The 24396-nt window shown below is 40.8% G+C and overlaps 1 protein-coding gene across 2 annotated transcripts in view; it reads right to left on the bottom strand.

Moving 5' to 3' along the window:
- Positions 1-24172, bottom strand: part of LOC139376039 (la-related protein 4B-like) — a 31885-nt gene extending 7713 nt beyond the window's left edge. For both annotated transcript variants that reach the window (XM_071118135.1, XM_071118136.1), the window contains exons 1-5: positions 23718-24172; positions 19052-19185; positions 6943-7096; positions 1630-1797; positions 407-485 (exon numbers count right to left, since the gene is read on the bottom strand). In XM_071118135.1, coding sequence (XP_070974236.1) covers positions 407-485; positions 1630-1797; positions 6943-7096; positions 19052-19132 — 482 coding nt within the window. In that variant the 5' untranslated portion in view covers positions 19133-19185; positions 23718-24172. The remainder of the gene's footprint in view (positions 1-406; positions 486-1629; positions 1798-6942; positions 7097-19051; positions 19186-23717) is intronic.
- Between the last annotated feature and the right edge of the window lie 224 nt (positions 24173-24396).

The raw sequence follows: 24396 nt of genomic DNA, 5'->3' as shown, positions 1-24396 counted from the left end.
ATGCTTGTGTACCAAATGGCAACCTATTTCCTATACACAAGGGTTAAAGCAACAAGACAAAATCCATTGACTGACACTGACAGATCGATTCTCTGGGGCCACGTTAACCTCCCCTTTCATGTAAAAAAAGTCATGAACTTCATGCTTTTAGGGAAAGAGGATAATTTTCTATTCAACTGTGAGTTTGACCAATTCCAGTCCTTTTCAACATTGGGGAGAAAAAAAGAATCCATTTGATGGCAATTCACTGCAGCAACAGACCTTTAACCCCCTGTATAAAGTGCACTACTTTCACCCAGGGCCCATTGACCAGAGCACTATTGGATCTGGTCAAAAGTAGTGCACTATACAGGGAATAAGTATGTAATTTGTGACATAGCCAGTGTGTAGTATGGCTGTTACTCACCGGGAAAGACAAAACTCCAGGGTCTTCTTCAGGTGTTCCCGGAGGTCCTCTTGAGGGATCTCCTGCTGGGTCTCACTGCCTGCTCATCACACAGGGGGAATAGACAACCCAATACTCAGTCACTTTCATGACATGAGACTATTAATTTCATTCAACTCAATGGCCAAGTCCCAAATGGCAGCTTAATCCCTATGTAGTGCACTATTGTGACATGCGACCATTCATTTCATTACATGCAGTACCGTGTAGGCTATTATTATAAAATACCTGTTCTACAGGAAACTCCACAAAGTCAAAACAAAATCATTGATGCATAACGTACATCTCTAATATTCTAAAAATAATGTTGCAGTGAATTCTGAATACCATTTGTATGTGGGGTGTGCCTAGTATTCGGATAACGGATATAGGCAATTGTCCTGATACGATTATGATCAGAGTATTTTTTTATCCACAATCTGAAAAAGTAATTTTCAGGTGCCCGTGAGCATCTTTCAATCAAGTGCGTGGAGCTACGTGGTCTAAATCAGTGTTTCCCAACCCTGGTCCACCAGTACTCCCAACAGAACACATTTCTGTTGTAGCCCTGGGCAAAGACCTCATTCAGTTAATTGAGGGATTGATGATTAGTTGACCACTTGAATCAGGTGGCTTGTCCAGTGTTACAATGTGTACTGTTGGGGGTACTCGAGGACCAGGGTTGGGAAACACTGGTCTAAATAACTCAACTGGCTAGTTTTCATGTCTGTAAAGAGAAGGGCTGTACGTTGACCCTGCTGCTCTGATTGGATAGAGCAAAGCTGTATTTCTCGTCTACTCAATTCGTTACATAATTTCATCCAATCACTTCTCCTCGCATGTTATGGTCGGATCATTTAGATTGCTGCTGCCTCTTGTTAGCCTAATACTATGATAAATCAAAGGGCAAGGATGTTTGCTAGCTAACAAGCTATCAATGTGCATAATTTCTAGCAAATAGGGCGAGGGTAAGGAAAAAAGATGAACTGGAGATGCACATTCTGACAGAGCGCAAACTTGTCTATCCGTCCCTCTGCTAGTTGAGGAAACAGACACTCCTACCCACGCAGCTCCTCATCTGCAGCTTTTTTTGGTCTATAAGCATGCAGGGAGATCAGTGCATCTACTTATTTCTATAATTGTGCATCACTTTCAGACGCTTTGCTCAACTCAAATGAATTGTCTCCAGTGGATGAAGATCCCACCTGTGTGAGTTTCCTCCTGGCCAGACTCTGGGTATGCAGCATGGTCGGAGCACTCCAGGGTGACGGTGGCAGCCATGGGAGCTGGCTCTGCCAGTATCACCGCCACCGGCTCATCTGGGTCAGCTAGTAGGGTCCCTTCAAACACTTGGTCTTCGCTGGCTTCACAGCCTGGAAAGAGTAACACGGAGACAACCAACCACGTGGTTAACATTAGCTAGGAGCTACTGTGATGGATAAACTTGGAGAAACAATACACGTTATGCAGTAGTAACCTGGCTTAAATGGTGCCTCTAGAGACAAAACCTCTCTCATCATCACTCAATGCCTAGGTTTACCTCCACTGTCTTCACATCCTACCATACCCTTGTCAGTACATTATGCCTTGAATCTATTCTTCCACGCCCAGAAATATGCTCCTTTAACTCTCTGTTCCAAACGCACTAGACGCCCAGTTCGTGTATCCTTTAGCCGTACCCTTAACCTCTATATCAACGGAGTAGGATAACCCAGGCCCTGCATCCCCCAGCACCACTCCCATAACCCAGGCGCTCTCATTTGTCTACTTCTGTAACCGTAAAAGCCTTGGTTTCATGCATGTTAACATGTTAACATTAGAAGCTTCACCCCTGCCCTTTACCACCACAAAAACATCCTGTGGCATTCTGCATTAGCATCGAAAAGCCCCCACGATATGCAACTTTTCAGGGAAGTCAGGAACCAAAATACTCCGTTTGAAAAAGCTAACCTTAGGAAAGCTAACAGAAATTTGCATCCTGTAGCACTAATTCCAAAAGGTTTTGGGACACTAAAGTCCATGGAGAATAAGAGCACCTCCTCCCAGCTGCCCACTGCACTGAGCATAGGAAACTCACCACCAATAAATCGACAATAATGTCAATAAGCATTTCTCTACGGCTGGCCATGCTTTCCACCTGGCTACCCCTACCTCGGCCAACATCTCAGCACCCCCTGCAGCAACTTGCCCAAGCCCCCCACTTCTCCTTCACCCAAATACAGACAGCTGATGTTCTGAAAGAGGTGCAAAATCTGGATCCCTACAAATCAGCTGGGCCCTCTCGTTCTAAAATTATCCGCCAGAATTGTTGCAACCCCTATTACTAGCCTGTTCAACCTCTCTTTCATATCATCTGAGATCCCCAAAGATTGGGAAGCTGCCCCAGTCATCCCCCTCTTCAAAGTGGAAGACACTCTTGACACAAACTGCTACAAACGTATATCTATCCTACCCTGCCTTTCTACGGTCTTCAAAAGCCAAGTTAACAAACAGATCACAGACCATTCCGAATCCCACCGTACCTTCTCCACTATGCAATCTGGTTTCCGAGCTGGTCATGGGTGCACCTCAGCCACAAACAAGGTCCTAAACGATATCATAACCACCATCGATAAAAGACAGCACTGTGCAGCCGTCTTCATCGACCTGGCCAAGGCTTGACTGTCAATCACTCTATTCTTATCGGCAGATTCAGCAGCCTTGGTTTCTCTAATGACTGCCTCCGCTGGTCCACCAACTACTTCTCTGACAGAGTTCAGTGTGTAAAATCGGAGGGCTTGTTGTCCAGACCTCGCAGCCGATGGGGGTGCCACAGGGTTCAATTCTCAGGCCGACTCTTTTCTGTGTCTCTGTGTGTGTTTGTACAGTGGGGCAAAAAAATATTTAGTCAGCCACCAATTGTTAAAGTTCTCCCACTTAAAAAGATGAGGCCTGTAATTTTCATCATAGGTACACTTCAACTATGACAGACGAAAATTAGAAGAAAAAAAACCCCAGAAAATCACGTTGTAGGATTTTTAATAAATTTATTTGCAAATTATGATGGAAAATAAGCATTTGGTCAATAACAAAAGTTTCTCAATACTTTGTTATATACCCTTTGTTGGCAATGACAGAGGTCAAACGTTTTCTGTAAGTCTTCACAAGGTTTTCACACACTGTTGCTGGTATTTTGGCCCATTCCTCCATGCAGATCTCCTCTAGAGCAGTGATGTTTTGGGGCTGTTGCTGGGCAACACAGACTTTCAACTCCCTCCAAAGATTTTCTATGGGGTTGAGATCTGGAGACTGGCTAGGCCACTCCAGGACCTTGAAATGCTTCTTACGAAGCCACTCCTTCGTTGCCCGGGCGGTGTGTTTGGGATCATCGTCATGCTGAAAGACCCAGCCACGTTTCATCTTCAATGCCCTTGCTGATGGAAGGAGGTTTTCACTCAAAATCTCACGATACATGGCCCCATTCATTCTTTCCTTTACACGGATCAGTCGTCCTGGTCACTTTGCAGAAAAACAGCCCCAAAGCATGATGTTTCCACCATGCTTCACAGTAGGTATGGTGTTCTTTGGATGCAACTCAGCATTCTTTGGTCCTCCAAAAACCAGACAAGTTGAGTTTTTACCAAAAAGTTATATTTTGGTTTCATCTGACCATTTGACATTCTCCCAATCTTCTTCTGGATCATCCAAATGCTCTCTAGCAAACTTCAGACGGGCCTGGACATGTACTGGCTTAAGCAGGGGGACACGTCTGGCACTGCAGGATTTGAGTCCCTGGCGACGTTGTGTGTTACTGATGGTAGGCTTTGTTAGTTTGGTCCCAGCTCTCTGCAGGTCATTCACTAGGTCCCCCTGTGTGGTTCTGGGATTTTTGCTCACCGTTCTTGTGATCATTTTGACCCCACGGGGATGAGATCTTGCGTGGAGCCCCAGATCGAGGGAGATTATCAGTGGTCTTCTATGTCTTCCATTTCCTAATAATTGCTCCCACAGTTGATTTCTTCAAACCAAGCTGCTTACCTATTGCAGATTCAGTCTTCCCAGCCTGGTGCAGGTCTACAATTTTGTTTCTGGTGTCCTTTGACAGCTCTTTGGTCTTGGCCATAGTGGAGTTGAGTGTGACTGAGGTTGTGGACAGGTGTCTTTTACACTGATAACAAGTTCAAACAGGTGCCATTAATACAGGTAACGAGTGCAGGACAGAGGAGCCTCTTAAAGAAGAAGTTACAGGTCTGTGAGAGCCAGAAATCTTGCTTGTTTGTAGGTGACCAAATGCTTATTTTCCACCATAATTTGCAAATAAATTCATCAAAAATCCTACAATGTGATTTTCTGGATTTTGTTTCTCATTTTGTCTGTCATAGTTGAAGTGTACCTATGATGAAAATTACAGGCCTCATCTTTTTAAGTGGGAGAACTTGCACAATTGGTGGCTGACTAAATACTTTTGCCCCACTGTATATGCATATTATTATTAGTATTGGATAGAAAACACTGAAGTTTCTAAAACTGTTTGAATTATGTCTGTGAGTATAACAGAACTCATATTGCAGGCAAAAACCTGAGAAATTCCACTTCCTGATTGGATTTTTTCTGGGGGAGGCAGATTCAACCAAGCTCATTGAAATTACAGCGAGATATGGATGAGTTTTCACTTCCTACGCCTTCCACTAGATGTCAACAGTCAATAGCAATTTGTCTGATGACTAATATGAAGGTGCGTCGAATGAGACAGGAAATAGTCACCACTGCCACGAGTTGACCATGCTTTCACAATGCGTGTTCACAGGGGAAAGACCTGCATTCCACCGGTCATCTGAAGTCATTCTAATTCTCCGGTAGGAACGTTATTCAAGATATATGTAAACAACATTCTAAAAATGTATTCAGTACATCGTTTGACATGTTTCTACTGACTGTTACGGAACTTTTGGACATTGTCACATTATAGTCGACGCGCTTTGTGATTGTTTACCAAACGAGCTAACCAAAGTAGCTAATTGGACATAAATAACAGACATTTTCGAACAAATCAAGCATTTATTGTGGACCTGGGATTCCTAGGACTGCATTCTGATGAAGTTCAAAGGTAAGGAAACATTTATCATGCATTTTCTGGTTTCTGTTGACTCCAACATGGCGGCTAATTTGGCTACTGTTCTGAGCTCCGTCTCAGATTATTGCATGGGTTGCTTTTTCCGTAAACTTTTTTTGAAATCTGACACAGCGGTTGCATTAAGGAGAGGTATATCTATAATTCCATGTGTATAATTTGTATTATCATCTACATTTATGATGAGTATTTCTGTTGAAACGATGAGGCTATGCAAAATCACTTAATGTTTTTGGAACAAGTGAATCTAATACGCCAATGTAAACTCCAATTTTTTTTTTTATATAAATATGAACTTTATCAAACAAAACATGCATGTATTGTGTAACATTATGTCCTATGTCCTATGAGTGCCATCTGATGAAGATAATTCAAGGTCAGGGATTCATTTTCTCTATTTCTGCTTTTTGTGAATGCTATATTTCGCTGGAAAATGGCTGGGCTTATTGTGGTTTGGTGGAGAAATAACAATCGTTTGTAGTGCTTTTGCTGAAAAGCATATTTGAAAATCGGACACTGTGGTGGGATTAACAACAAGATTACATTTAAAATGATATAAGACACATGTATGTTTTAGGAATTGTAATTATGAGATCTGTGGTTTGAATTTGGCGGCCTCTATTTTCACTGGTAGTTGTCATACCGATCCCGTTAGCGGGATTGCAGCCATAACAAGTTAAGCATCAGCTGTCAGAGCAGCTTACCCATCACGGTACCTGTACACAGCCAATCTGTAAATAGCACACCCAACTACCTCATCCCCATATTGTTACTTATCCTCTCTCTTTTGCACCCCAGTATTTCTACTTGCACATCACTCCAGTGTTAATGCTAAATTGTAATTATTTCACCTCTATGGCCTATTTATTGCCCTACCGCCCTACATTTGCACACACTGCACATAGATTTTTATATTGTGTTATTGACTTTACGTTTGTTTGTGTAACTCAGTGTTGTTTTTGTCGCACTGCTTTGCTTTATCTTGGCCAGGTCGCAGCTGTAAATGAGAATTTGTTCAACTGGCCTACCTGGTTAAATAAATTAAAAGCTGTGTCAAATCAGAATAAAACTAATTGATCATTTCCATGTCTCCACCATTCCCTTGTTAAGCCACGGCAGCTAAACTTGGCTAATCTTAACTTCTGCACATTAAAATAAGTGATTATGCTCATGAGTTAGATGAAAGGATAGCTTGGTAATATTCATAGCTCTCCCTCTAAATTGATAAATGATTCACTGCATGTGCCGTGACGACATGGAGTGTGTCCCAAATGGCACCCTATTCCCTACATATTGCACTGTTTTTGGTCAAAAGTAGTGCACTTTGTAGGGAATAGGGTGCCATTTGAGACTCAGACAGGGACACGGTAACAAGGACTATCCTCATCCGGTCCTTAAAATGGCTGACCTTCTGGCCCAGGGTTAGCGGAGCTGCTAACGCAGCCGTCCTTCCATGGCTGGAGAGCAGGTGGATCTGCAGTCCCAGTGGTGGTGTCCAGGTTAAGCATGTGATTGGCCCATGCTTTCGCATTGGGGTTCAGGTCAGAAACCTTGGCAGATTCCTGTTTCAGGAGACAAGATAGTATTATAAACATGAGTTCAGGTAGGCCCCCACACTTCAGCAGACTAAAGGAATGTAGGAGGGATGCTGCTCAAAAACACCAAAGTACAGAATTAGGCATACTGTAAGCATAGTGGAATATAGGCTGGATCAGGGAAGAATGAGAAGGTAACCTACAGAAGGACTTTTTGTCAGTTGCTCATTCCTATTTTAAAAGCCCTGCCAGTCAACTTTGCCTGCTTGTAGTGTGACCATACTAATAGCAATGTGCAAATAGAAAATGGCCACAAGTTCATCTTAGTACAGCCCCACACAAACAAAGCTGATCTCCATTATGAAGACACTACTATGCAAGCAGACAATCCCCTCTGGGATTACTAGTTATCTAGTAGTCCGAGTTGGGGCAACAGACTCCATGAGAAAATGCTAGTGAACATGTTTGCTTGTCGGTTCCAGAGAAGACATCATGAATAACACAATACACACACAAAACAAAATCAGTGTTTCCACTTAGATACATTTATGCGCACCACCACTGCTATTGCCACCACACAAAAAAAACATTAATTTCCGGGATGGAGAAAAGCTTTGCGATTGGATTTAGTCATTTTGACAGAAAGTATGTAGAAAAGCTAATTTACCTATATATTTGTTTAAGAATATAATCTTTGAGAACTAGAAAACCCCATAGACAATGAGAAAACAATTAATAGATTTGCAGGAAATTAGCAACATTTCTCTTCGCTGCTAAATCCAGACCGATTTAAAACAGCACCAACCACACCCATTACCACACCACCTGACAGGGCAACCACCTATGCCACTTGTTAGGGCAATGGAAACTTCAGCTCTACCCAAAATCACAACCAACTAATTGTAGCATTACTGCAAAAATGGTAGAGGCAAGTGGAAGGGGGAAAAGTAAGGAACTTGTCTGTTGGCCATGCATTAAAGACCAAAATTGGATAAAGCAAATTGTGATGAATAAAAAATTTAAAAGGTGTTAAAGTATACCAGTTTAATTTAAGGACCAACACATTGACAGCTGTGCCACAGATTCCAAAATAGTTTGGAAGAGATCTTTCATGTACTGATACACAAAACAAAGCTGGATTCAAAACTTAGAATTGTTAAATTATAACATTCTATTGGTTGCAGGAATTGTGTATAACTATATAAATCTCTCCCTCTATATAAAATCTCTCACTCTATAAATATAGGATACAACCATAACAGTTCTGCAGATTCTGCTGCGAAGAGACCGAATCAGATCATTTGTTTTGGTACTGCACATATGAACCTTGTTTTTGGTCGCAGGTCCAGGAATGGTTGATGCGCAACATTTACCTGGAGCTAACACTGCCGATTTTACTACTGGGTGATTTGAAAAGTCATAGTTGAACAACAATATAATAATTTTGGCCAAAATGTTTAAGTTACAATGTGTTGAAACTATGAGAATAGAAAGGTTAAGAACGTACAGTTGAAGTCGTAAGTTTACATACACCTTAGCCAAATGCATTTAAACTCAGTTTCACAATTCCTGACATTTAATCCTCGTAAAATTCCCTGTCTTAGGTCAATTAGGATCACCACTTTATTTTAAGAATGTGAAATGTCAGAATAATAGTAGAGAAGGATTTATTTAAGCTTTTATGTCTTTCATCACATTCCCAGTGGGTCAGAAGTTTACATACACTCAATTAGTATTTGCTAGCATTGCCTTTAAATTGTTAAACTTGGGTCAAACGTGTTGGGTAGCCTTCCACAATAAGTGGAGTGAATTTTGGCCCATTCCTCCTGACAGAGCTGGTGTAACGGAGTAAGGTTTGTAGGCCTCCTTGCTCGCACACGGTTTTTCAGTTCTCAATCCTATGGCAGGTCAGGGCTTTGTGATGGCCACTCAAATTCCTTGACTTTGTTGTTCTTAAGCCATTTTGCCACAACTTTGGAAGTATGCTTGGGGTCATTGTCCATTTGGAAGACCCATTTGAGACCAAGCTTTAACTTCCTGACTGATGTCTTGAGATGTTGCTTCAATATATCCACATCATTTTCAATCCTCATGATGCCATCTATTTTGTGAAGTGCACCAGTCCCTCCTGCAGCAAAGCACCGCCACAACATGATGCTGCCACCCCCGTGCTTCACGGTTGGGATGGTGTTCTTCGGCTTGCAAGCTTCCCCCTTTTTCCTCCAAATATAACGATGGTCATTGTGGCCAAAAACAGTTATATTTGTTTCAGACCAGAGGACTTTTCTCCAAAAAGTACAATCTTTGTCCCCATATGCAGTAGCAAACCTTGCGTACTATTGTTTGTACAGATGAATGTGGTACCTTCAGGCGTTCAGGAAATTGCTCCCAAGGATGAACCAGACTGGTGGTCTACTTTTTTTTTTTCTTTCTGAGGCTTGGCTGATTTCTTTTGATTTTCCCATGATGTCAAGCAAAGAGGCACTGAGTTTGAAGGTAGGCCTTGAAATACATCCACAGGTACACCTCCAATTGACTCAAATGATGTCAATTAGCCTATGAGAAGCTTCTAAAGCCATGACATTTTCTGGAATGTTCCAAGCTGTTTAAAGGCACAGTCAAGTTAGTATATGTAAACTTCTGACCCACTGGAATTGTGATACAGTGAATTATAAAGGGAAATAATCTGACAGTAAACAATTGTTGGAAAATTACTTGTCTTGGACAGAATTTGTGTCTTAACCGGCTTGCCAAAACTATAATTTGTTAACAAGAAATTTGTGGAGTGGTTGAAAAACAAGTTTTAATGACTCCAGCCTAAGTGTATGTGAACTTACAACTTGTGAAACATCACAGCAAATAGAACAAAAAAATTGGATGGTGTTAAGATATAGATGGAGGGGTTGAGTGGAGCTGAAGGTCGGGATTAAAAACAGGGGGGTAAGTGTTATTACTAACTATCAGATAGAGCACAACTGATTGGGATAAAGAGGAGACTGTAGTGGAGGGTTGTGTTGAACGCTTTACTATTAGAGCCCTGAAAGTCCTGAGGCAAAGGAGCATGTCTGTAACAGTTACTCTCCACTGGCTGCTGTCAGAAAAGGGTCCAGCGCTGCATCCAACCCAGTCCTGCACACGCTGGGCTCAGTCATTCCACCTGCTTCACACAGTGACGGTCCCTGTGGACCCTTCTCAACCACAGGCAGAGTCAACGCACAACAAATAGTTTACTATTATCACCTGGGTACTCCCAGAGCTTTCAGAAACATCACATTCAGCATGACCTCCCATCGTCTTCACTGTGAGCTCTCTGATGCTTCCGAGGCTGTGTCTGTGGTTGTCCATCTGTGCTGTCAAACTGGCTCACAAGGAGTTGAGGAGCGGCTAAGCATCAGATTGTCAGGGAATAAGCACTCTGATGAGAAAGACACGGCTGTGTGAGCTTCTGACTTGGCGGCTGCTGATTCGTCGCCGTGACCAATTTCCATTTCATGGGCTTCGGTTTCATCACTTCTGCTGCTGGCTGCTACCCTCCGAGTCATTCTCCCTCCATCAAACCCCACGTCACAAACGAACACAGATGGACTGACGGCTAAGGAGTTACGGTTAAATCCACCTGAGCCAAAGCTTACAGACAGAGGCAGCTTGAAGAATGGATAATCCACATTGTGTACGCTAGGCTACTCGTTTTGCAATCCACACCCAATAGGCCTTTAGGTGTGACTTAGATTAGCCTATGTTAAAGTAACACACCAATATCCATAATCTAGTTACAAGTTTAAAGTCATAGTTGGAGCCAAACCCCTTAATGGAAAACCTTAGTAATGATTCTTAGCTGTGGACAATTCATGGGGCTGTGAGTATTCAAGAGGGAGACGTTTACTTTGTTTGTGTCTTTCTTCAGTTTGATACAATAATGGAACAGGCCCCTTTCTTTGAATTGAGCGCTTCGGTCTGTTTGCCCGGGTCATATTTCACAAATGCTGCATTACAAGTTCAGTGGACTCTGTCCAGTCAAGCATACACAAAACACACACCAAGAGCAAGTTGAAATCTGACATCAAAACCAAACAAGTGCCACTGAGACCAAGATAGGAGGAACGACAAACCCATAATCCAGTCACGCAATTCTATAATTCCCCACTCTCCCGCTCACATCTGACCTGGCTGCTATAGAAACTGGGCAGACGTCACTGACTACTGTGTCAATGCTTCCGAGCATTTCAGGTCTGCTTGACCTTTCCCAATAAAAAGCCTCAGCGCCTCCCTCCCTCTGTCACAGAGGGGAGAGATTCACTTTTCCCCAGTAGCCTGATGGGAAATGTTATTTTGGGGAGGATGCGAATCATAATTAACTAACTATAGACAGGGAGGGGGGAGGAGTTTGTCACTGTCATAGTGGACAGAGCACACAGCATGGTTTTATTGCTCTAGTTAGGCAAACGGCCAGGGAAGCTTTCGTTTGTTGACCGGGATAGGTCAAAGTCCCTTATATACTAAACACAGTTTGGACTGATCCGCCCGTCTATAGATGGGAGGCCTCGGTCACGTTGAGCTCCAGACCCAGGGAAGATAAGACAGTGGACTGGAAAAGGATTCAAATGATCCAGGGGGAAAAAAACTTAAACAATGTCTATACAGGTTGGAACACTTTTACAATGCAAAACGATACTGGTAGCTTCCTGCTTTAATAGTAGGTCACCTTCACTTGCTAGCTGACGGCTGAATACACTACCCTAATACTTTATTTTGTGATAATATGCAAAACATGCTGATTTCAAAGCGGATTGTCACCCCCCAAAAAATTAATTGACTTAGTCTTCCTTTGCCTCCGCTCTGGTTTCCACTAGATTCCATAGCCACATTCCGCCTCGCAATTGGTGTCTTACATTTCTTTAAAAGACTGCACGCACTTTTATAAAATAAATTGTTTCTTCTATGCAAATGGTGTTAAATCAGTATAATAAAGCTATGTTCTCTTAGAAGTTGCCAATAAAATAAGTCCTAAATGGAAGGGATTTTTTGTCATCTGGAGCCCCATGCAATCAGCTAAAATAAGCTTGACTCAATGCATGCACACACTCCTATTGAATGATATGTATTCACCTGTATTGTGAATAGACCTAGGCTGCATCTTGATTTACCCAGTTTATCAATAGATACTATTAAAATACACGTTTACCATTGGTAAAACAACCTAACTACAAAACAAAGTCTAATCGATTGTATAATGGATTAAATTAATGCATACATGGCTGTCTAAAAATGGACATAAAAATGCTCAAAATGTAACTACTTGGACTCAAGACGCCCAACGATTGGACAGATCAGTAACTGAGTTCATCTGTCTGGATCAAGTGCCATTCTGTGACTTCGGATGATAAGCCTTTTTTGTGATGGTATCAAGTATTGTGATACTAAACCGGTTATCAGCATCAAAGTAAAAATTCTGGTATCGTGACAACACTAAATGTAAGAAAAAGAGCATTATGTGACTTAGTTTATTTTGCAAGCTATAGCACCCACATTTTAAAATAAAATTGGATTTTATAGGACCAGAGATTTGTCTAATATACATTCTTTTTTTCGCCATAGGAAATCTGTTATCGTAGTATGATTATTCAACGTCAATACTGATTATGGAGGCCAAAAAAAAATAAAAAAATCGGATAGACTAAAATCGGCCTCTTTTTTATTTATTTTTTATTTGTAATAATGACAATTACAACAATACTGAATGAACACTTATTTTAACTTAATATAATACATAAATAAAAATCAATTTAGCCTCAAATAAATAATGAAACATGTTCAATTTGGTTTAAATAATGCAAAAACAAAGTGTTGGAGAAGAAAGTAAAAGTGCAATATGTGCCATGTAAGAAAGCTAACATTTAAGTTCCTTGCTCAGAACATGAGAACATCTGAAAGCAGGTGGTTCCATTTAACACGAGTCTTCAATATTCCCAGCTAAGAGGTTTTAGGCTGTGGCTAATAGTATTTATAGGACTATTTCCCTCCATACCATTTGTATTCCATATACCTTTGACTATTGGGATGTTCTTATAGGCACTTTAGTATTGCCAGGGTAACAGTATAGCTTCCGTCCCTCTCCTCACTCCCTACCTGGGCTCGAACCAGGAAAAAACAAAAAGAGCAAGGGGAACAACTACTCCAAGTCTCAGAGCGAGTGACGTTTGAAATGCTATTAACGCGCACCCCGCTAACTAGCTAGCCATTTCACATCGGTTACACCAGCCTAATCTCGGGAGTTGATAGGCTTGAAGTCATAAACAGCTCAATGCTTGAAGCACAGCGAAAAGCTGCTGGCAAACGTTTGAATGAATGCTTACGAGCTTGCTGCTGCCTTCCACCGCTCAGTCAGAATGCTCTATCAAATCATATACTTAATCGTAACATAATAACACACAGAAATACGAGCCTTGGGTCATTAATATTGTCAAATCCGGAAACTATCATCTCGAAAACAAGACGTTTGTTATTTCAGTGAAATACAGAACCGTTCCAATAATTGTATCTAACGGATGACATCCATAAGTCCAAATACATTGCACAACCATCAATGTTATGTCATAATTACGTACAATTCTGGCAAATTAGTTCTCAACGAGCCAGGCGGCCCAAACTGTTGCATATACCCCGAATCTGTTGCACAGAACGCAAGAGAAGTGACAATTTCCCTAGTTTAATATTGCCTGCCAACCTGGATTTCTGTTAACTAAATATGCAAGTTTTTTTTATTTTTTTTATATAGTTCTGTGTATTGATTTTAAGAAAGGTATGGATGTTTATGGTAAGGTACATTCGTGCAACGATTGTGCGTTTTTCACAAATGCGCTTTTGTTAAATCATCCCCCGTTTGGCGAAGTTGGCTGTCTTTGTTAGGAAGAAATGGTCTTCACACAATTCACAACGAGCCAGGTGGCCCAAACTGCTGCATATAGCCCGACTCTGTTGCACAGAACGCAAGAGAAGGGGCACAATTTCCCTAGTTAAAAGAAATTCATGTTAGCAGGCAATATTAACTAAATATGCAGGTTTAAAAATATACTTGTGTATTGATTTTAAGAAAGGTGTTGATGTTTATGGTTAGGTACACTTTTTTTCACAAATGAGCTTGTTTAAAATCACCCGTTTGGCAAAGTAGGCTGTGATTCAATGATAAATTAACAGGCACCGCATCGATTATATGCAACGCAGGACAAGCTAGATAAACTAGTAATATCATCAACCATGTGTAGTTAACTAGTGATTATGTTAATATTGATTGTTTTTTTATAAAGGTATGTTTAATGCTAGCTAGCACCTTACCTTGGCTCCTTGCTGCACTCACATAACAGGTAGTCAGCCTGCCACGCAGTCTCCTCGTGGAGTACAATGTAATCGGCCATGATCGGTGTCCAAAAGTGCCGATTACCAATTGTTAAGAAAACTTGAAATTGGCTCTAATTAAAATCGGCCATTCCGATTAGTCGGTCAACCTCTAATCATAACAACCCTAAAAAGGCACACACCAGTAGCATTAGACTCATTAATGTAACAGCTTTCATTTTTGGATAAGATACACAGCATATGGCACAGTAGTGCTGTGCCTAGAAGCACAGAATGAGATGTTTAACGTCACACGCTACATGTTAACAAGCACGTTGTAATAAAGGTTATTTAATAAGGTGAGTTGTGGGAGGCATAAATCATTTCCTAAACAGCAAAAGTCCCTGATTGAGATATGTGAATACCTTATACCTCAAGACTCCATTGGGGACTTTTACTTGCCACCAAACTTGTTTCACATCTTTCGCCATGTGTTAAATGATACTGGAAAGGGCAGCAATGTCTTTCCATTTCATATTTTTGGGTCTTTGGTGGAAAAAGGCTACTAAGCATTCTTTCCAACTTAAGAGATTGAAGACAAGGGGGAATCACAATGAATGTGTCGACTACCTACATCCACTTGCTTCTTGATTAAGTAGCCATTGTACCCTTGGGCTGAATATAATTATAATTCCCTCCAAAGCACCTCACTCCACATGGCTCACTCAGATCTCAATTCTTATTTGCCAATGCCCGTCACATGATCCACATGGTCCTTCTCAAAGGCATCACAGCGCCGAAGTAGGCAACAAGTGAAGACAGACAACGGCACGCGGCCTTCATATTGAAGATGCTAGAACTGTCAATATTTACTTTTGTCAGCAAACAAGAGGAGTAACAGCGAAAACAAATCTACTATCAAAGTACACAGGTTGACCTATTCTATTGGTGAGCTTGTCCTTCTGTGCGAGAAAGAAATATTCCAAACATACTGTACTCAGGGAGTTGTGGATACGATAGATCCCCAATTAATCCACCACTGTACATAAAAAAAACATTTAAAAGCAATGAGGCTGATGCAACAGATCAGAACGTTTAGTTGAAAATGTTGATAAACTATTAGGCTATTTCTTCACATTATAGTCGCAGCAATGCGCACACGGCAGTAGGCTATAAGCGCAAGTGTTTCAAAATGCAATTAGCAGGAACACTGTTCTCAAAAGCACACCAAAATGCATGCTGACAGATGACAACATCAACGAAAGAAAGTTGAGAACATGAGAGAAATACTGGTTTCAATTGCATAAAAGAGGAAGTGTTTATACAAAAGCCTTTAACATTCCTATGATCGGAACATGGTAAGAGATGCTTCATAAAAAGGACAAAAACATCCAGGTTTTAAACAATTACATTTACGGTCAAATCGTTTCAAAATGTTGACTGCCACTGCTCAGATCACAAGGTGGGTGATGTTGCAGTGTGGAACAGGCACTGGCCTTGATCTGAACGAACAGTGCTTCAAGTATGGTCAACACAATCAAGCCTTTAGATATAAATAATTATCCTACATTATATTTGTCATATGACTGGCGTTTTAGCATGCATACGTTAAACATTTTTTTTAAAGAGAAAGTCTCCTTTAAGTTTGGCTACATTTTCAGACACCTCCCTCATGGCAGCATTGGTCAGGACATGACAGTCTGTGTGTATTGGCTACAGCCCATCACCTACACTTAGGCTACAAGTAGGCTAATTATTTATGTACATTTTCACACACTTGTTTTTCTTAATAAAATGGCTACTGTTTCAGTTTTCAAATCAATTTAATTGGCTAATGGCCTTGGTGCCCTGGCGGATTGGGCACCTCTTGAAGTCCATATGGCCTTGCCCCTCAAATTGAACCATTTCATTCCTGGATGGTTGGCTTAGTGTCTTTTTAGCTGTGCTCCGCATACGCACAAATGGAACACCAAGTCAAAGCAAATGAACAGTGTCTTCAAGACTAAATGGAACTTTGTCAGCCACAATGCACATTCCACAAATAGTTTTACAGTATTTAAATGTTTTATAATATCTGTTTAAAGATTGAGCTTTGACGTCCGTTTGAGTACTCAACTATTTATTGAGAACTACAGTTGAAGTCGGAAGTTTACATACACCTTAGCCAATTACATTTCAACTCAGTTTTTCACAATTCCTGACATTTAATCCTAGTAAAAATTCCCTGTCTTAGGTCAGTTAGGATCACCACTTTATTTTAAGAATGTGAAATGTCAGAATAATAGTAGAGATAAGGATTTATTTCAGCTTTTATTTCTTTCATCACATTCCCAGTGAGCCAGAAGTTTACATACACTCAATTAGTATTTGGTAGCATTGCCTTTAAATTGTTTAACATTTAGCCTTCCACAAGCTTCCCACAATAACTTGGGTGAATTTTGGCCAATTCCTCCTGACAGAGCTGGTGTAACCGAGTCAGGTTTCTAGGCCTCCTTGGTCTTACACACTTTTTCAGATCTGCCCACAAATGTTCTATAGGATTGAGGTCAGGGCTTTGTGATGGTCACTCCAATACATTGACTTTCTTGTCCTTAAGCCATTTTGCCACAACTTTGTAAGTATGCTTGGGGTCATTGTCCATTTGGAAGACCCGTTTGCGACCAAGCTTTAACTTCCTGATTGATGTCCCTCCTGCAGCAAAGCACCCCCACAACATGATGCTGCCACCCCCGTGGTTCACGGTTGGGATGGTGTTCGTCGGCGTGCAAGACTCCCCTAATTTCCTTCCAAACATAACTATGGTCCTTATGCCCAAACAGTTCTATTTTTGTTTCATCAGACCAGAGGACATTTCTCCAAAAAGTACAATCTTTGTCCACAAATGCAGTAGCAAACCATAGGCTGGCTTTTTTATGGTGGTTTTGGAGCAGTGGCTTCTTCCTTACTGAGCGGCCTTTCAGGTTGTCGATATAGGACTCGTTTTCCCGTGGATATAGATAATTTTGTACCTGTTTCCTCCAGCATCTTCACACGGTCCTTTGCTGTTGTTCTGAGATTGGTTTGCACTTTTCGCACCAAAGTACATTCATCTCTAGGAGACAGAACGCACACCTTCCTGAGCGGTATGACGGCTGCGTGGTCCCATAGTTGTTTATACTTGCATACTATTATTTATACAGATGCACGTGGTACCTTCAGGCATTTGGAAACTACTTCCAAGGATGAACCAGACTTGTGGAGGGTTTACAACAAAAACAATTCTGAAGTCTTGGCTGATTTCTTTTGATTTTCCCATGATGTCAAAAAAGAGGCACTGAGTTTGAAGGTAGGCCTTGAAATACATCCACAGGTACACCTCCATTGACTCAAATAATGCCAATTAGCCTAACAGAAGCTTCTGAAGCCATGACATAATTTTCTGGAATTTTCCAAGCTGTTTAAAGGCAGTCAACTTAGTGTATGTAAACTTCTGACCCACTGGAATTGTGATAGTGAATTATGTGAAATAAATCGGTCTGTAAACAATTGTTGAAAAGTTACTTGTGTCTTGGACAAAGTAGATGTCCTAACCGACTTGCCAAAACTATAATTTGTTAACAAGAAATTTGTGGAGTGGTTGAAAAACCGAGTTTTAATGACTCCAACCTTAGTGTATGTAAACTTCCGACTTCAACTGCACATAGCCTAGTTTGAGGAGTGAAATAGCCATCCCCTGCCAGACAGCGCGAGAGCAGCTCCTCAAAAATCTGGTACTGGAATGAAACGTGCTTTAGTAATCTGTCATTGTGCAACAAATAACAATTCTAAATGTAATCGTGTGTTAAACTGTTTTGATAGCCACGATTAAATAGCTACTATTTTTATTCCTCAATCTCAACTCGTAATTAAAGCGCTCCTCCCATTCGCCATTCGAGTGCATAGGCTATAGTCACAACAGTAGGGAAGCTATCAGCACGTCACCATCACTTTGCAATGTGAGCTTGAGGCAGTATAATTGTTTGAAACCTGAATGTTTTACTTGACAACAAATAATGAGGCATGTCTTACCTTGCATCAAAATGTCCTAGCCGAATTCCAGCCATAGAAATATGGTGGTAATTATTTTACAAAGACTTCCATGTGGCATTAACCAGAATTTATCTTTTGTTCTATTGGTTTTCAGATCAAACTTCTTTCTTTGTCCAGAAGCCAAAGGCACAATCCTAGTCATATTAAAAACCCATCTTAGTTACTGCTATTAGATTCCCCTCCTAAGTTTCTAACACATGGAACCGCTCACATTATGTGTGCTGTTTAGAAGTGTGTTTCCTGCGAACTGCATCTTGGCAAATGTTTGAAAATGATATGTCAACAAAAATTTGATTGTTGACATGCAAAACATTTTGGGACGATATCAACAATGGACTAATGAAACAAATACCAAAATATCATTTTGGGTGGAGTTTTCCTTTAATGAAAAATGTCAGTTTCTTGTATGCTTGCATAGGATTTTCTGTTGGTTACATCATTTTACTGTTTGGAAAAAATGTAAATCGACAAACGGTCATTAATGAGGGTTGGTTAGTCGGTAGCAAAATGTACGAAAATGTGCATTTCTAGTTCAGGTGATAGAGGTAGTTTTTGTTACAGGCACAAGTATTGGGTACCTACCAGATGAGAGCTCTCTTTTGGTTCTTGTACTTGCTGCACCTGTGGTTCAGCTACAACTTTTGTATCCTGGTCAGAAGTCATGAGCCGTCTACTTCTTGGCTCCTCAGGGAGAAGTCTCTTTGTCACCAAGTAATCTGTGGATAGAGAAACAAATATGCTTACCAAGGTTCTATTCATTAGTGCACACCATTGCAAAAACGAAACCAAGTGTTCATTGGACAAATTCAGGTAGCTGCCTCCCTGTTTCGTTTCATTTCATTTATTGTGAATTACGCACAGACAATACCCTACAACAACCAATGCTGTAGCTCTCCATGGAAGTCCAAATAAATATTTCCTTAAGTTTAAAATGTATTAATTACTAACAGAGATCATCAACTAGATTCCACAAAGGGAGGCTTTTCTCTTGAGCGGATGGTCAGGGGACCGGAAACATAATTACAATTGATGAATTAGTAGACTGCAAATTGACCATAAGAAGCCCAAACAGATCATATTTTTTAAAAGATAACATTTCAAACATTCTTTACATTTGTATATGATCACATGCCTCTCTCAATGATGAGTGGGAATACATTCCCAAAATTAAAATCCCTTGAAGCTGATTTCCTGGTGCGTTTTTAGTCTACAGTACCAGTGAAAAGTTTGAAAACACCTACGTACTCATTCATGGGTTTTTCTTTATTTTTTAAAACTATTTTCTACATTGTAGAATAATAATAATAATAATTTAAAAAACTATGAATTAACACATGGAATCATGTAGTAACCAAAAAAAGTCAAAAAAATGTTTTACTTGCTTAACAAAGTAGCCACCCTTTAAATAGCTAAATAAAAGGTTCAATTCAAAAAATGTGCCTTGATGACAGATTGCACACTCCAACAATGAAAATGAAACAACTTATTGTACTCAGAAAACTTAGGGGGCACGGGGCCTCCCGGGTGGCGCAGTGGTTAAGGGCGCTGTACTGCAGCGCCAGCTGTGCCATCAGAGTCCCTGGGTTCGCGCCCAGGCTCTGTCGTAACCGGCCGCGACCGGGAGGTCCGTGGGGCGACGCACAATCGGCCTAGCGTCGCCCGGGTTAGGGAGGGCTTGGTCGGTAGGGGTGTCCTTGTCTCAGTGTGCGCTAACCAAGGTGGCCAGGTGCACGGTGTTTCCTCCGGCGCATTGGTGCGGCTGGCTTCCGGGTTGGATGCGTGCTGTGTGCTAAGAAGCAGTGCGGCTTGGTTGGGTTGTGTATCGGAGGACGCATGACTTTCAACCTTCGTCTCTCCCGAGCCCGTACGGGAGTTGTAGCGATGAGACAAGATAGTAGCTACTACAACAATTGGATACCACGCAATTGGGGAGAAAAAGGGGTCAAATTAAAAAAAAAAAATAAAAAAAAAACTTAGGGGGCCAAATAAAAGAAAGCCGCAATATAGAGGAACCATGCTGGACATCACGATGAGTGTCAACAAAACTTAAACAATCTATAAGAAAAATAGCATAAACACCATTGGAAATGTCTTTCTATCCAATAGATCCAATTTGTACAGAAATGATAATTGCCCAACAATCTAATGCCTGTCTAACATGAGCTCTCATTGTGTTTGCAAACAAGACAGAAAAAGAATGGCATATCTGTAAAGCATACCACCTTGGATCTACATGCTCAATCCCACAGACAGTGCGAACTCTGCTAAACAGGCCAGTGTAATTGACTACACAGATCAGTATTGCACGATAAACCAAAATGTACGTACTTTTTCCATAGTAGAACTTACTTCTGTACTAGAATTTGTTACTTTTGGTAATTCTGTAAAATGTGTCTCACGTTCTACTAAGTTTTGGTTGATGACATGAACATATGCAGTATAATATGATTACACAACCCAAATGTAATGAGAAATGCACTCATAACTTGACAGCAATATATTTAGACTTTGCATTTGTCTGGGTTTGTTAGCAGTAGCCACTAGCCAGCCATAGACTAAAATAATAGCAGCAAGCACAAAATCAATTGCATTTCTAAGGTGTGTAGACAACTGCAACAAGCTTCAGAAATGAGCTTCAAAGCGTTGTTGTTTTGGAAGCAAACTATTTAAAATTATTATTATTATTATTATTTAGCTATAATGAGTAATGACTGTAATTTCACGCAATATTATGGCTAAAGATCAGCAAATTAACCCTGATGTATCAAATTACATTTTAAAACAACTTAAATGTAATTGGAAAATGATCTGCTCTGTCTCCGATATGGTTTTGCAACTTAATATGGCATTTTATTTTGGCAAGAAATTGAATAAAATATATTTCAGTTATCAACAATTTTCCTTATGCAAAACCATATCACTGTATATATACTTTTATATTGTGTTATTGACTGTACATTTGTTTATTCCATGTGTAACTGTTGTTTGTGCCGCACTGCTTTGCTTTATCTTGGCTATGTCGCAGTTGTAAATGAGAACTTGTTCTCAACTGGCAGACCTGGTTAAATAAAGGTAAAATATATATTTTTAAATATTGTTCAACGTTTAAAAGACAAAGCCCAGTGGTTATTCTGTGACTAGCTAATACGCTTTATGTTTTTATTGCCATGGTATTGATTCACTATCAGACTATCGTTTTGGTATCGAGTATCGTTTCTGTATCAAGTATTATGATACTAAACCTGGTATCAGTGTCGATGTCCAAAATCTGGTATCGTGACAAAACAGATGCTTTTCCATCAAGCAAGCCACAACAAGGAAAACTACAGTTATGAAAGTAATTGAGAGATCCTTGCCAACGGTTGCAAGAATCCCATACTATTATTTAACAACTCTCATACTTAATACTGTGTCATCATGGACATATTTGGCATATATGGGCCTAACTGGTTATCGTTTTAATGTTGACCATGTATATAACTGTCTTTTAGTCGATTCCTGCTCATTCTGTGAAACAGAAGCTAGATGCTATCTGAAAGGTGGCCAAATTGCTAAAAGTGTTTACAGAAAGTGCCAACTTTGCTCTACCAACTCCCCTGTGGATTAGACAAGCCAACAGATTAAATTCATATAAACCTGTTGCCATTCTGCTGACTAATGTGTATCTGTGTTTTAGGATTGTGCTGTTGTACAGTACGCAAGCAAGCATAGTTCTGGTCTCCACAAAAATTGCCATTTTAGCACAAATATTTTCACTACATAATTGTGGTGGTGACTGCAATACATTAAGTTTAAGATCACTTTATTGGTCAATTGCACACAAAGTCAACCAAAATGTTACTTTGGCTTTTAACCCAACCACTCCGAAAGACACACGGTTGTGGAGGGGGAGGTTAACTACCTTAATCAAGAGCACAACAGGCAGTGGCATCTAGGATTTGATACCAGCAACCTTCTGGTTGCCAGCTCACTTCCCACCAGATTTTTCATAATAGGATGCAGTTTTCTAACTGGAAACTCTCCAGGTGCTGGCTCGCCTCTCTATGGGCTAGGATACCTGCCGCCCCCAAAGTGATAGATGGCATGATGTGTTTGGTAGAGCCTACCAGTGGTTGTCAACAGTTCACAAGTTCCTATTGAACATTCCCCATATCAGTGTAAACAGACAATTTGACAATTCCATATTTGATTGGTACTACCAAACTTGTTTGCACTATGCATTTGCACTTTGTTTTGATATTCTCAGTACATTTCAAGAAAACTCCTAGGGAGACTACAGTCTAGCAAGGAGGATTTATATTGTGTGTGTTTACAGGACGATGGTTAACCTAGCTACCTGACTAGTTAGGGCAATGTTTACAAACTTGCCAATTAGACAGTGGATCATGGGGCGCGTTCAGCAACAACCAACGTTGAGATAGCATATTTCTATGTAGAAGAAACATGCATCTGACATGTAGAATGAGGAAACAATTCAGCTCTTTTCGTGGCATTCATATCTGCAACGTCCGACTACTGAACGTGGCCGTGGTAACTTGGGTGGCAGTCTGCTCTCTTGCCAACTCCCCATGGAATTGTGAAAAGAACAGATCTGGGACCAGGCTAGAATCGTGGTGGCATGTGACTGCCACATAGCAAATAACAATAAAGCAAAGCAGAGTCAAGCCAGTTAATCTACAAAGTTGACACAAATTGCTAGAAGAAACAGATGCCATCACCAACAATCAGTGAAAGATGGCGACCTCCAGCGTGATTCAGGTCCTCCAACCCCCTCGCATCGTTGATGGAGACTTGTCCAACAGCAAAACGGATAGTCTTCAACTCTTCATGTGCACAGCCATGCATGATACTTTTCTAAGCTTGCCAGTTTAGCAATAAATTATTTTAATTAGTAACAATCATTATAATAAATATTTGGCTAACTCAACCACTTCATATTAGTTTAGGTAGCAACAAGATACGACGTGGGAAGACGTAGCTTGCTACGTTGGCTAAGTTAGATAGTTACTGTTAGCTATGCAATGCTAAAAACAACGCACATCAAGCAACCCGTTACTGTAGATGGCTAGTACAGTAGCTGGCCAGACACCTCAGATCACTGGAATTTGGCTAGTTAACGTTAGCTACGAGGCCATCGTCTTTGCCAAATATTATAGGTGTAGCTAGTTAACGTTACCAACATCGAGTCGGCGAGCGAGCTGGCTAGCAGAGATAGCAAACTCGTTAGTTAGCAATGGGCGATACTCACCTTTCAGCTCTCACTGCACGGCGATGCAGACTGGTGGTAAGCAAGGCCTTGAATTGGCTTCCAGGCTGAATACGCACAGTATTAAAGCGAGCTAGTTACGAGTTAGCTATGATTAACTAATTAGCCGGTGTCTTCGAATGAGCAATAACAAACTGTTGATGGCTAAAAATAATACCCGCCCTTTTAAATCTTAGAAAACTAAATATCGTAGCTAACCTTAGCTTTCCCAACTAGCAATGCAAGCTAGCAAATCAATAGAAATGTAACTATTAACTTTGCACTTCAATTTGTTTGGTTCAGTCGGACTAAAATAATATTATTCTTCGAACTGTATCGAACGGCGGTTCTTCGAGTGGGAAAGTGGATAAGGAACATCAACCCTGAACTCTTAAAATACTGGATTTAACTTGAAGCGTTCGCTAGCTAGCTGCATCAACGATATACCAGTGGGGAATGGAGAAAATGCAGTTTCCCTTCCCTTTGGGAGTAGTTCAGACACCACCAAAGCTGTCACAAAAGCAAGGAACTCCCGCCTCCTACCACAATGAACATGCTCCTCGGTTGGTCGAAATTCAGTGGCTCACGGATCCACTCGTGATCAACGGTGTGGATCACAGGCCACATGGGCGTGGATTGGTTGAATTTAAAGGGTTGTACCGTATTATAAAGAAATCAGAAG

This window comes from Oncorhynchus clarkii, chromosome 20 (genome assembly GCF_045791955.1).
Source record: "Oncorhynchus clarkii lewisi isolate Uvic-CL-2024 chromosome 20, UVic_Ocla_1.0, whole genome shotgun sequence".
Taxonomy (NCBI): domain Eukaryota; kingdom Metazoa; phylum Chordata; class Actinopteri; order Salmoniformes; family Salmonidae; genus Oncorhynchus; species Oncorhynchus clarkii.
This window is presented reverse-complemented; position numbering and strand designations above follow the sequence as displayed.